This window comes from Sarcophilus harrisii, chromosome 2 (genome assembly GCF_902635505.1).
Source record: "Sarcophilus harrisii chromosome 2, mSarHar1.11, whole genome shotgun sequence".
Taxonomy (NCBI): Eukaryota; Metazoa; Chordata; class Mammalia; order Dasyuromorphia; family Dasyuridae; genus Sarcophilus; species Sarcophilus harrisii.
Window position 1 is genome coordinate 445,429,379 of NC_045427.1, and position 14,812 is coordinate 445,444,190.

Here is a 14,812-nt window from a genome sequence, read left to right on the forward strand (position 1 = left end):
ACAGCTGTCCTTAAATTCCCAGTTTGCAAGTCAGAGATCCTCTAAGTACTATATAGCTAAAAACAGAGAAAAACTAAAAATATTTTTTTTCCTATGCTAAAGTATTAAATTGGTCATCAAAGAAGTAATGTCAAATCTATTAGGTTAAATTCCAACTAATATTTATAATTAAGTACAGCTTTAGTAATAGAAGTGAAACTAAAAGAACCATTGTCTGATACAGTTGAGTCTTTTAGAGAAATTTTGTTTTTTGTTGTTCTTTCTACTTACTTTGTTTCTATTTTTTTTGTCCTATTCTTTTTGTCCTTTTAAATTTATGACAATAAGCACCTTAGTTCAAAGCATGCTCCTGTATTAATAACTTAAAAATAAAAGTGCTACCTTCAGTTGATTCAGCTACTTGCCCAGTACACCTGAAATTCTAGAAAACATAAGAAAGTGTCAGGGGAAACAAGATCAGGATCTGCAAATGTCTGAAAGCCTGGGATGTGGAAGAAGGGTAATGGATTAGATTTGTGCTGCTTGACTCCAGAGAACAGAACTAAGAATGAAGGGTGAAAGATATTTCAGATTTTAGTACATTCTAATGCAATATAAAAGACTTTTAAAACATTTAGAAATATTTTTTAGATCAGGGAAGGATTCTGGGAAGATGATGGGGTAGGTTAGTAAATTTCAAACTCTTCCAATTTCCTCCACAAATAGGACAAATTTGTGCCTCAGAGTGAACATACACTCGTGAAAAATCAAGAAGATTGGGGACAGAACACAGATCCTCCTGATACTCGCTGAGATTATTTGAAGAAAGATCCTTGGCTGGGGATTAACCTGTCTGAAGTGCAAACACCTCCTGACTAGTCTATAAACACTAAGTGAGGACCCCTCTGGCTAGATGAGTGTGGCTGGAAGCCTCAGGAGAACCACAGACACTTTCACTTCTTGGACTGTTTGTGGAGTCGGGATTTGAGTCCAGGAAGAAGTGAACTTCAGCTATTTGGGAATGCCAGGCCTAGATATGCTGCTGGGACATGGTTCTGGGTAAGAAAGAGCCAGAACCGGGTGAGTGCAGAGGCATCGAGGCAGGGATGCTGCTAACTGTGGGCAATTGTGGGAGAGTGGAGCTCTTGGTTTGGGGTCTCTGATTAGCTTGAGACACCATTTCCCCACCCCACAATTAGACTTGCTTACATTAATACCTCATTAAAAAAATGAACTGGCAAAAAAGAAAGAACCCCACCGTTGAAACATATTATGAAAACAGGGAAGACAAGGAATCATCTTCAGAGGGAAAAAAAAAAAAAGCTTTTCTCCCAAAGACAACGTTAAGTGGCTCTTTGCCCAAAGAGAATTTATAGAACTCAAAAAAGAATTCAAAAATCAAATGTGAGAAATTGAAGAAAAACTAAAAAGAAAAACCATCCAAGAAAAACAAGAAGCTTATGAAAAAAAAAAGTTAACCAATTAGAAAGAGGCACAGAGCCTCAAATATTAAAAAAAAATGCTTTGAAAATGAGAATTAGACAAGGTGAAGCCAGTGAAGTTATGAGAGACCAAGAAATAAAACAGATTATAAAGAAAGAGAAAATAGAACAGAATATGATATAAGAAAAATGACAAATCTGGATAACAGATCAAAAAGAGAAAATATAAAAATAACTGAACTGCCAGAAAGTTCTGACTAAAAAGATTACCTTAACATAACGATGCCTGGGAAATAATCCAAGAAAATTATCCTGAAGTGACAGAACATGAGGGGAAAGTAGAAATAAAAAAAATTCACTCATCACTCACCTCAAAGAGATCCTTTATGGAAAACACACAGAAATATTATTACCAAATTTCAAAACCATCAGATCAAAGAGAAAATTTTGCAAGAAATAAGAAAAAAAATTTAAATACCCTGGAGCTACAATTAGAATTGTACAACATTTATCAGCAATTACAATAAAAGATTGCAGGTCCTGGAATCATATCTACTGACAGTCAAAAGAACGAGGCCTGTGGCCAAAAATATCATACCTAGCAAAATTATCTATAATTCTGAATGAGAAAAAAATGGACATTCAACGAACTTGCAGATTTTCAGTACTTTCTACCAATCAAACCTTAACAGAATCAAAGCTTAACAGAAAATTTAACATATAAAAGCCAATATGAAAGATCAGTTTTAAGGAACTTAAAATTGGACAAACTGTTTAAACATGGATAAATTATTTATATTTTTATATATGTAGGTATATAAGATTCACATCAAGTAGGGTAGTTCAAAAGAAAGATTGGTAGAGTTAACATAAAAACAGTCATCATGTTATACAAATGAGGTGCAGAAGAGAAAAATAGACACAGAGGCATTAGAGCAGGGAGAAAGGCTTGTAGTTCTGAAAACCTACCCACATTGGGAATGGGCTCAATAGGCAACACTACATATATACCATGAAGGATATAACACCCTCCAAAATCTATAAAGGGGGGAGGGATGGGCGAATGGAGAAGCAAAGGATGAGGAAAGAAGACAAGGAAGGGATCCTTGGGTGGGTGGAGGTTAAGCAATAGTAAGGCAAGTTACAGAGCAGAATTTAATTAAAGAGGCAGCAAGAATAGGAAAAATATGTGTATGTATGTGGGGTGGGGGTAGGTGTAGGTGTATGTATCTATATGTCTATATATGCATACATAACTATCTGTTTTTAAATGTAGCTTGCTTGGAAGTGGTTGGGGGGACTAAAGGAGGAACAAAAGAATAAAGTAAATAAGGAACACTGCAGAGAACCAAAGAATAATTTACAAGGAAGTAAAAGTCATTCATGAATATAATTTTTTTACTAATATATATACTTTCTTAATCTGGTAATTTGTTGTTATTATTTTGAATTCTCCCTGATGTTCTGCTGGGCACATGACAAACTTCTCTTTTGTTTTGCTTTATTTTCTTTTGTATTTCTTTTCAGTTTTCCTTTTTTTCTTACTGTTTCTTCAAATAAAAAAATAAAAAGGCAAAAAAAAAAAAAAAAGAATTTTTTTAAATGGAAAAAGGCAGCTTTCAGAGTTCTTCAATAATGGATGCATTAAGTAGAAGCTAAATCCTGAATACTCTAAAAGTTATTCATGCTTGAAGTAACAATTGAACTTAATGATTGTAGGGGCTCTTCCGTTATTTAGACTCTACGGTTTAGGAATGACAAACATGACACTTTCTGAGATAATCCATTCAACAACCTTGAGCTTCAGAAGTTTTTTCCTTATAGTGAGCCAAAATCTGCCTCATTCCTATTTTCACTAATCCTATAGACTTTGAAGTCTAACAAAAGAAATTGGTACAGAAAAAAAACTTTTAAGTCAATGCTTCCCCAAAAAGGGAAAAGAGAAAAACTGCACATAAAGTGATAACGGATATGTAACATACTGAGTATACCCATTAGTTGCATTAGAAGTTACAACCCATTCAAATCACATTAGTAATGATAATTGTTCACCCAGCAGAAGAAAATTGATGTCCCTAGGTGAGATTAAAAAGTTCCACAAAGTAATTAAAATGCCAAATCATGAAAATCTTTTTAAACCAAATTTTTGATTCATAAATTCAAAGACTCTCAGAAAGTGAAATTTCTTCAGAGTTCATTTAATCTATCTGAAGCTTGAATCCCTTTAGAATCTACCCAAAAAGGCAGCAAGCTGACTTGAAAAGGCCCCAAAACTATAGAGTACATTAAAGAATTCTAGCCCTAGAGACATAGATGTCTCTTCTATTGGACATGTATAATTCTTATTTATGTCATCATGATTACATGCTCATATAGGAGTTAATGCACCTCCATCAAAATCATCTTCTGATGCCTCATAATGTTATGTAGTTGATCCAGGATTCTAGACATCCATGGCAATGAAATACAGGTCCTACCAAAGCTGGAAAGGCTTCAAATTTTGGCCTGGAAACAGACTACATCTGTCATCTGTGGATCATCTTAAGTTCAGAGAGACCCACTGACAGAATTTGACTGTAGAGCAATAAATGTTTTGTCCATAACTCACAAAAACATGATTGAGGGTCACAATTCACATCAGTGGATTGGAATACACACACACACACACACACACACACACACACACACAAATGGAGTTTTGAAATATTGAAGTATGCATGCAATATAATGGAACACTGATTTTAAAACAAAGGACTTTTATTCAAATCCTAAATATGCTACCTGAGTGACTTTGCACAAATCACTTTATTTCTATAGTTCTCTGCGGTCCTATTATAAATAAGAAGGACTAGACTGGATAAATTCTAAGGTCATTTCCAGTTCTAAATCCTATGATCATAGATGTATATGCAGAATGCAGAATAGACTAGACAATATGCTACTTTGTTCCATTTCTAAAAATAGGATCAGATAAACGATAATGATTACTTGTCCTATTAGGAAAAATTCCTGTTATTGAATTTCTTTTTAAGATGTCTTTATTTTGTGATAATAGCCTTTTTTAAAAAAATTGTTTTTATTGATTCTCTTTTCTTTTTTTCAATATCATTGTCACTTCTTAATAACTTTCCCAATATAAAATCCTCCCTTATAATAAGTAAGTACATTCAAGGAAAACACATCAATACAAAGACCATCTAATTATAGCTCTCAAAAATCCAGTAATATATTTTTGTCTCCTACATCCTATTTATTCATCAGTAAGAATCATAATTCTCTATTCTATAATTATGGCAAGATAAGATATGCATTCCTTTTCAGAGAAGCTCTAATAAATATAACACCTAGTTAAAATAAATATATATGTAATATTAATATATAAGGCATATAGATATATTATAAATATTTAGTTACTATAAGTAAAACAAATTAATTCAAATGTATCATAACTTTTATTGTACAGGATAACACCACCCTCTCAATTCCTCAGATTCTCAACATAGGTGTCCTTTGGTACTCCCCACTCTCTCTCACCCCACTTATTCCTCCACATATCCAATCCATTGCTCAGGCCTATGATTTCACCTTTGCAACATCTCTTGAATATGCCTTTTTCTCTTTTACATTGTCTTTTCTACCACTACTCTGGTGCAGGCCCTCATCATCTCAGATTTGGATTATTGCAATAACTTGGAAATGGATGGAGGGTAAGGAAAGTAATGCCTGACTGCCTCAAGTTTCTCTCCACTCCAAACTATCCTCCATTCAGCTACCAAAGTGATTTTTCTAAAGTATAGGTTCTAATCGTGCTAAACTCCAGGTTTGATGTTTCTAAGATCAAATAGAAAATCCATTTGGCTTCCAAAGCCTGTCATAATCAATAGTGATTTAGAGCATTTTTTCATCTGAAAATTGTCTATTCATATTCTTTGACCATTTATCAATTGAGGAATGACTTGTATTCTAAGAAATTTGACTCAATAGTAATTTTAGTAATATTAATTACTGTTTTAATAGTTTTAAATATTATTTTTATAAACCTAGACAATTTTCAATTAAAAATGGCTATATATGAGTCTTCCCAATGAATATTCAAATAATACCATTAGGTTCCAAATCCCCACCCCCCACCCCCATATTCTGCATGTCACCAGAGAGAGAGAAAATTGCACATCTGCATTTTGCAAATACAATGGTTTGAAATTTGACATTGTTTTGCTAATTTGCAATCTTTCCATTCGATGGTTTTAGTTAAATGTACCTGCTATTAACTTTTGTATTACAAAATGAAAATAAAATAGCAATAAATGTGAGGAAAGAGTTGAATCAGAGCCCAATGATTGATTGTATATTATTTAAAATGGATTCATCTATGAGTTGGTCTAGCCCTCTTATGAAAGAGAAGAATGGGAAAATTAAAATGAACTTAGCAGGCTTCCCAAGTTCCATCACATACACCTGGAACTCTGGTTGACTCTAAATAAATCTGTCGTTGAATTTGGTAGCTATTTAAAATTACTTATTTTTCAGAACTTAAGTAACATTGAATAAAAAATGAGTGCTTCCATATACATAATAGAACAGAAAAAAAGATTGTACATGAAACTGTGCATTCCTGTTATGTATAGGTTGCTTTTGTTTTTAAATATCTAACAAATTTAAAATAACTTTCAAATTGCAACTGTCCTCCTTTTTTTGGTATTCCTTCTGTTCACTTCTGTTCATTTTTTTTTTTTTTTTTTTATGTTTCAATGACCTTATTGTCTTTATCTATCCTATCTCCTACCTTTCTGCTCACCCATTGGAAAAATTAAAAAAAAAATGACAATCATACATAGTCACGCAAAACAAATTACAATCATATTTTTAGAGATCTAGTTGCTATACCACATTGACCGGGTCTAAAAATATGTATTTCTCTACTTAAAATTGTTTTGTTGATCCCAGGCAATATCTTTAAAGTACATAAAATTCCATAAAAAGAACACAGTCATATTTTATGGTTTGAATGGTATTTCTGACCTTAAGTCTAAGAAATACAATTTGATGACCATCATCTTTAATGCACAGGATCATAAGATTTATAACTGAAAAAGGACATTAGAATTCACATTAGAGTTCAAATCATAGATTTACTACTTCATTTCATTTCATTTATTCATTTATTTTTATGTTTTTTCTTCTTTTATTTATTTAAAACTAAAAGCAAAATTGGAAGGAAAAAAAAAAAAAACAAAATAGAAAAAGACAGAAAAAAGAATAAAAACAAAACATTGTCATGTGCCCAGCCTGACATCGGGGAGAATTCAAACTATGTAACAATAAATTTCCATTTTGAGAAAGCATATATAATAATAGAAGAGATTGTATATTCATGACTTCCATCCATCTTTTCTTTGCTTCCTTGTAGGTTTGTGTGTGTGTGTGTGTGTGTGTGTGTATGTGTGTGTGTATGCTTTACTGTGTACTTTTTACTTTATTCTTTTTTTCTCCTTTCATCCCTCCCACTTTCCTCAAACAGGCTACAGGTAAGCATGAGTACATAGATACAGATATAGATAAATATATTCATATTCACACACACATATACTACATGAATATATTCACACACATATACATATGCATTTACACATATATAGACATGCATCTAAAACAATATTAATATGGCTAACCTACATGTAGATTTCTATCTTGATTGAATTTTTAAGTTTGACTTTGAGATCAATGATGATACTACTTTTTTTCCCCTAAGGAATTTTTACTTCTGATCCTTCTTATAGTGTCTGCATATATCTCTTATTTCCTAGCCCTGCTAATTCTTCTACTTATGCTACTAATTCTACATAACACTTCATTTTAAAGATGAGGAACCTGAGCCCCAGAGAGAAGAAACTGACTTGTACAAAGTAACAAGTAGAAAGTAAGAATTAGACAGTAAAAGAGCTGAAATGTAAACAAAGATCCTCTCTGATTCCAAATTTAACGCTCTTTCAACCATACCATAGAAAAACTACTTTCCTTCAAATCAACAAATACTATAACTTTCTAATACCAACACAAAACTGAATACCTATTTAGAACACTGGCATCCCTTCTACTATCCACATCCATGAGAGATCTAGAACCATTAGACTGAAAGAGGCATTTGAGACTAATGTACCATCAAACTGTGTAAGCTCCTTGAGAGGAGCCGTATTTTCAAAATTACTTCCCCCTCTCCCATCACCACTATACAAAATTATTTCTTACAGTGAATGAGTATACAATGTCTTTCTTACAACAGACATTCATCAAATGTTTTTGATAGAACCAACTTTTTGTTTTCAATTGGAAACCACAGAACGAAACAGATCATAGAATATAAAATATCAAGTGTGAGAAAATGAAACATCACGATATAAAGGAAAGAACTGGTTTTAGAGTCGGAGACTTGGGTTCAAACTCCATTGCCCTATGAACTCTGGGTCTCAGTTTACTCATCTGTAAAATGAGGCAGTTGGTATAGACACTTATTTATTCAGCCTCCTTTCCCTGCTCTAATAAGATAGTAAACGATCATTAGAAAATTTTAGGTCAGAACTGAAAAATGAATTAAGGGCAGCAGCCTATCAAAATCGGACACTTTAGAAAACAGAATTATCAAGAACAGGAAAGCCCGATTTAAAACATTTGAAGAGAGAACGTGGAGTGGCAAAGCTGGGAGTGACTTAAAAAATGTTAGAACCCAGAACTTAAGCGCTGGGAGCGAGCCCTTCCGATTCCCCTTCCTTCCCTCTCCCCCTCCCTCCCCGCCTCACTTAGAGGAGAACCGAGCCCGGGAGTAGGAGCGAACCCTGGCGAGATTAGGGAAGGGGGTCCTGAGTTGTGGAGCACCAAAGATCTGCCTGGGTGTGGAAGCCTGCAGGGCTGGCTCCTGTGGGGCGGGACGGAGGGGCTCACCTCCCTCCACTTGAGCTGCCTAAGGCTGATCTTGAGGGCGTCCAGGGAGGTTCTAGCCTTGGAGCTGTCCACGGTGACAGTGAGAGGCCGACGGCTCCGGGACGCGTCAGACGCGCACTGTCCGGCGCCTTTCTTGCCTTTCTTGGTCCGGGTCCTGGCCACGGGGCGGGGGCGGCGTTCCTGGTTGCTGACGTCGCCTGGCTCAGCCGCATTGGGGGCTGTCACGGGGGCTGGGGAAGGGACCGGGGGCTGAAGCTCGGCCTCCGCGGGCCTTTCGGACTCGGGCTCCGGCCCGGGCTCGCCTTCGGGCTCGGGCTCGGGCTCGGCATTAGACTCGGGGTCAGCGTTGGGCTCGATCTCGGGCTCGGCAAGCTCGAACTCTGGCCGCCGCTCGTTCTGCTTGGCCTCGGGCTCGGGTTCCCCCTCGGCTTTGAGGTCCTCCCAGGCCTGCAGGTCCGCAGGCCCGTCCCCGCAGGCCCGCTGCATGGCGCTCACTGCTGCTCCTGCTTTCCCGGCCCCCGAAGGAGCAGCCCCCACAGTCTCCACTGAGCCCCGCGCCCCACAGCAGCCGTAGCGGTCCGAGCTGCTCCAGCCCGGCTGGTTGCCATGATCGCCTCTGGTTGACAACCGCGGCCGCCTTGGGACGGGGCGCGAGAAGGGACAATCGAGAGCCCAGCCTCGGAGACCTCATAGGAGGAGCATGATCACGTGGGCTACTTGTCACAGAGGTTCTGAATGCCATGTTTGAAAGGGGCAGCCGAGCCCATTCCTGCCGTTTCTCTTTTTTTTTTTTTTTTTTTTCCTTTTCTGTCCTTTCATTCCTTTTTCTAGCTGTCACCGCTCTTCTTTTCCTCTCCCTTTCCCCCTCTTTTCATTCCCTTCTTGCTTTCTCTCTTTCCCCCTCATTCTCAGACCCAGGACTCTCTGCACTGCATTCCCGTTTCCCAAGTTGACGGAACAATTTCTGACCCCCAGGATCCTGTGAGGCAGGTCGTGCAAAGAATACTGTCTCCGTTTACGGATGAGGAAACTGAGATTTAGGAAAGAAAAATGACGTGCGCGAGCTCACTTTAAACAGTATCAGGTCTCCGAGGATAGAGCGCAGAGCCTGGAGTCAGGAACACTTGCACTCAAATGCGGTGTCAGACACTTACTAGTTGTGTAATCCTGGGCAAGGATCTTAACCGCTGTCTGCCTCAATTTATTCATCTGTAAAATGGAAATAATTGTAGCATCTACTCCCCAGGATTGTTGTGAAGATCAAATAATAGTTGTAAAGCTTTTAGCACAGTGCCTGACACATAGTCGGTGCTATATAAATGTTAATTATTATTATGTTATTGCTTTCCCCTTCCGTTACTTTATAAAAATATTGTACTTAGGAAAATAAAGTTCAGAGATGGGAGGTGAAGAAGTCCAAATCCTTTCTATGAAAAGTGAAGACACTCCCTTACCTCCACCCTGAAAGAACCAGCAGTAACATTATTTACCCAAAGTCTCACAGCTTGTTACTGTTGCTGAAATTTGACATCAGGTCGTCTGATTGGAAATCCAGCACAATTTCAGTTGTGTTACTGCTATACTGAATTGAATGTTTACATTATGCAGTAGAAAGAGAGCTGGATTTGGAACCACAGGACCTGGGTTCAGCTCCTAACTCTGTCCCTTGTGTGACTTTGGGCATGCCACTTAATCTCCCTAGACATCAGTTTCCTTCCCTATAAAACTGAAGAAGCGAACTAGATGAACTCTAAGTCTCTTCTAGCTTTAAATCTATAATTCTATGTTCATATATTCGATTCATATTTTCACAGAAACTCATAGAGATCATCTAGTAGTAACAAAGAAAAAATAGAATCAGATTCCTGGGGGTCACATATTAACATTATTTATGTTGCACTGTATTTTTACTTATTTTGTTAAACATTTGTCACATTTTAATTTGGTTTTGGCCAGCTGCTGTTATATGCAGTCCCAAGTTTGACACTTCAAATTCTAGTCCATCCTCCTCATAATTAGATAAGAAAAATTTGTTTCAAAGAAGTTGTGATTGAGTTAGGAATGAAGTTCAACTCTCCCAATTCTCAGTCCAATACTCTTTCCACTGTTCATGCAAACTATAGGTTTTTATTTTATTTTTCCACTTAAACAAGTAAAAAAAATGTTGAACTATATGAATCCTATAGCCACAGGCACAAACTTTTTTTTTAGAGGATTATACTGACTTTTGCCAGAGTCTATTAAAACCTTTGTCTCTTTTGTGCTTTCTAATGTTGGCAGCTACCATTACTTGCAATGTTAAGGATCCTTGGAATATTGATAATGAAAAAAGAAGATAAAGGAGAGTATAGAGGAGGAAAACAATATGTAGTCAAACACAACTAAATAAAAAACTTTGGAAATCTAACTGAATCCCAGGCTGATAGCTGTGTGATCTTGTCAAGTCATATCTCTCAGTCTTAGTTTCTTTTTCAAATAGAGACAATAGCACCTGGATTTGATATCTTGTTCTTATAAGAATCTAGTAAACAGTAAATGGAAAAGTTCTTTTTAGAGAAGCAGAGATAATAAAATTGAATAGCAAGAAGTACAGCTGAGCTTCCCAACCCAACTCCTGGACAAAGATTTAGAAAAAGCATCACACCAGGTGCCAATGAGGAAATTTGTGTGTATGTGTGTGTGAATGTGAAATGTGAAAATAAGTCATATTTCTAACTAGATCAGCACAGGGAGAAAGAGAGGTCTGCAGACATTAGAGATTGAGTCTGGCCAACAGCATATAGCACAGAACATTTCAGTATAAAGGATTTATAAAAGAACATACACTGTTCAACATTAGCACAATGCTTAACATATAATATACACTTAGCAAATGCTTATTGACTGACTGACCAATGAGAACCTGCAATTATGTCTTTCTGAACATGTAAAACTTTTCAGCAGGCTGACAGTGGTTAAGTCCAGCAGTATGCTACCAGAACTCCATCCAGGGGAAAGCTCACAGGTTTCCTGGACCAAAACACAGGTAAGGGACATGCAGATCAAGTGAACAGTGAAAAGATTTGTCTTGGATCAACCACTTTTAGAGCTGTGAAAACTTGTATGTTCTCAATTTGAGCTGGCTTTGTGAGCCCACAATAATAACTCAATACCCCAGAAAAGGAACAGAAGGACCCAAGAGGAAGATACAAATTCAACTGAGATATTTCCTTTAAACATTCTCAGAGCATAATTCTAATATAATTAACAAGTAGGCTGGAAGAATGAGAAGGGAAAAGAAGAATACCAATACAAAAAGCTATTATAATGTCAGGGACACTCAAGATATAAACCCAGAAGAAGAAAAAGACTCCAAAATATCTAAAAGGAAATCCTTAAAGAAAACTATAGCTTGAGTAATCATAATCACTGAAAGAGATGAAGCAAGAGTGTAAAAAAAGAGCTAAAAAGCATTTTTAAAAATCAAATGAGAATACAAGGAAAAATAGAAAAAGAAATGAATGCTATGGGAAAAGTACATAAAGCACTATTTCTAGGAATACTGAATTTCCTAATCATCCAGTTAAAGGAGGTTTTTTTTTTTGAGGGGGGGGAAGTGTCTTTTTTTCTAAACAAAAGTCTCACTGAAAATGTTTTCCAATTGCAAAGCCTTTCTTCATTGAAACTGGAGGATTGTATAGTTAGTGGAAATAGAAGGGTGAAAGAAAAGGAAAAACAGGGCCATGAATGGTAATGTCATATTAATGTGACACCAGTGTTATTTCTTATTTGTGGCATTCTAAGTCTGCAGAAATAAGGGAGTGCGATACCTGACTTAACCACCAAGTGGAGCTCTCCTAGAGCCAAGACTCAGTGAGCCTATAGTGGAAATAGTCATGAAGTGCACAGTAGCTTCCAATAATTCACCTTTATTCAGTTTTCATTTAGGTAATATATTTCTTCTTTCTCTTTTTCTTGATTATATTGGTTAATGGTTTATTTAGTCAGTAACAAACATTTAAAAGCTGGGGATACCAAGAAATAAGAAGAAAAATACACACCCTACTCTTTGTTATTCATTTTTATTAGTATTTTAAAAAATCAATCCAAAGACTTTAATTTAAATTTTTGTTTTTATATTTTGTTTCATATAAAGTTCAGGCTAGCCCCCCTGGAGGCCTCGGGATCAGCCAGAGTCAGGATAAATTAAAGTCCTTGGTCTTTAGGGGGAGAAGTGGAGACTGACAAACTGCCATGAGGCTCCTGGATTCTCAAGTCCAAAGTCATCAACTTCTCTCCTCCTCCTCATGCCACAAAGGCAATCTCTGCCTTGTCTCACCCCACCCTCTAATCCTTGCCTATGATTATCTTAACATCAAACATTGAGTAAGCACCTAACAGTGAGAAGAGCCATTTATCCAAAACATATACTAAAAGAATCATTGTCTCACATCAAATAGGTAATTAGCCTTAAATGCTCAGTTGTCTGATTCAAGTACACCTTCTCAGAGTTTCAACCCTTTACAATTTTACATCAGATTCATTTCTGAATTTATATCTTTATCATCCTCTACCCAAGAATCATCCTCCATAAAAAAAATAGGGAAAAGAAAGTGTAGGAAAAAAGTTCAGCAAAACTAAGCAACACATCGACCTAATTTGGTATTATATGCCGGTGACCCCAACCTCTACAAATAAAGGAAGGAGATACAAATATATCTCCCTCTCTCAAATGACATTACCATCACCTTGGTGTAGCCCCTCATCACTTTATCCCTGCAATACTGTAATGGCCTGCTGCTTGGTCACCATGTCACCAAGTCCATACCATTCCACCTAGTTGTCCAAGTGATCCTCCTAACTCCCAATTCCCTTAATGCCAGTGCCTTTTTTCTAAGGTTAGCTCAAATTCATCTTGTATATATCTTATTTGTGCAGATTATTTACACATTGACTTCCTCATGAGATTGTGAGGACTTTGGGTACAGAAACTGTTGGATTTTTTTTTCTTTCCTTTATATCTTCAATGATTAGCACAGTGATCAGCACACAGTAAGTGCCTGATAAATGCTTGTTCACTTATTGACTTGATATTTCCTTATCTCTTCTCCAAGAAAATCTTGGTCATTATAATTAGACAATGTTTAGGGATTTGTTTGGTCTTTCCATTTGCATTGTTGTAATTATTGTATATCTTTTTCTTACTTTGCTTTTTTTTACTTTTCATCAGTTATATTTATCCATGTATTTCTGAATACTTCATTTGTACTTTTTTCTTTCAGTGTAATAACATTCTTTTATAAAATAATATTTTTTTCATTCAGCAAAAATTCACTTTCTCTACCTCCCATCTCCACCCTCTACTAAAAGAAAGTTATTTCCCTTCTAATCATTTACTAATAATGGTTTCTCATAATGATTTGAGGCATGCCATAAAACTATAAAACAAAATAGTTTCTCCCAGTCTTGTTAAGTTAATGTTCACATAACAAGCTCTTCTGAGGTTTTTCCCACTGATCAATGTTGTTGTTAGAATGTAAAGTGAAAATTAAGCAATAACATATTTCAAAATGTTTCACCATTCCAAATCTATTCTTTTGTCAAAATCTCCTTTTCCTCAGGATATATTCATAGGAATATTTTCATTCTTCTAGGAGAAGAGTAAGGTCTCCTTTGATCATTTGAGGGGCCTTCTTAGATTATTTAATGATTTAATTATTTAAGGATAATAAAAGATAAGTAGCTACCCAAAAATGAGAATTAAAGGAAAACTTAACTCCTGTTATAAGTAATGCACATGTACATTGGCCATATCCAAAAAGAAAAATGTCTCATTCTGTCCTATTGATCCTTCACTTCTATATCAGGAGGTAGAGGGCATGTTTCATTATCGAATCATCATGCTAATCAACTATCAACATTGTCTCTACAAATTGCTCTCTTGGTTTTGTTCACTTCACTCTGCATCAATTCATATAAGTTTTCCCAGGTTTCTCTGAAGTCATCCTTTCATCATTTCTTACAGTAAAATAATATTTCATCACATTCATATGCCACAACTTATTCTGCCATTTTCCAATTTTGGACATGACTCAAATTACCATTCTTTGCTACCTTATAAGGGGGTAGAAATATTTTTTGTACATCCTTAGGGTATGTTTTGCCTAGGACACTTTTCTTCTTTAATTTACCTTCCTCCTAATTCTCCCTTTCCTTTCTCCATTTTTTCTTTCATTAACCTGTTGAATGAAATGTTTTTCTGTACTCATGTGTGTTCTTCATTCTTTGATCAACTGAAATGAGAATGAAATTTAAATGTCAATATCTTCCTCCATCATTCCTTGTTTGTATAGATATCTACTTGTTTCTCCTGATTATTTATATAAGATAATTTCTCCTAACTTTCCTTTCCTTTTCTTCCACCCCAGTCCCTAGCATATTCCTCTTCTCTTTTTTTCATTCTTAAGATCACT

At 36.1% G+C, this 14,812-nt stretch overlaps 1 protein-coding gene across 5 annotated transcripts in view; it reads right to left on the minus strand.

Moving 5' to 3' along the window:
* Nucleotides 1–9,021, minus strand: part of TTLL11 (tubulin tyrosine ligase like 11) — a 237,202-nt gene extending 228,181 nt beyond the window's left edge. For 2 of the 5 annotated variants that reach the window (XM_031954235.1, XM_023507392.2), the window contains exon 1: nucleotides 8,361–9,020. In XM_031954235.1, the coding sequence (XP_031810095.1) occupies nucleotides 8,361–8,846 (486 nt within the window). In that variant the 5' untranslated portion in view covers nucleotides 8,847–9,020. Of the gene's footprint in view, nucleotides 1–8,360 lie in introns of all 5 variants that reach the window. The other 3 variants (XM_031954238.1, XM_031954236.1, XM_031954237.1) reach the window with 2 other exon arrangements.
* Between the last annotated feature and the right edge of the window lie 5,791 nt (nucleotides 9,022–14,812).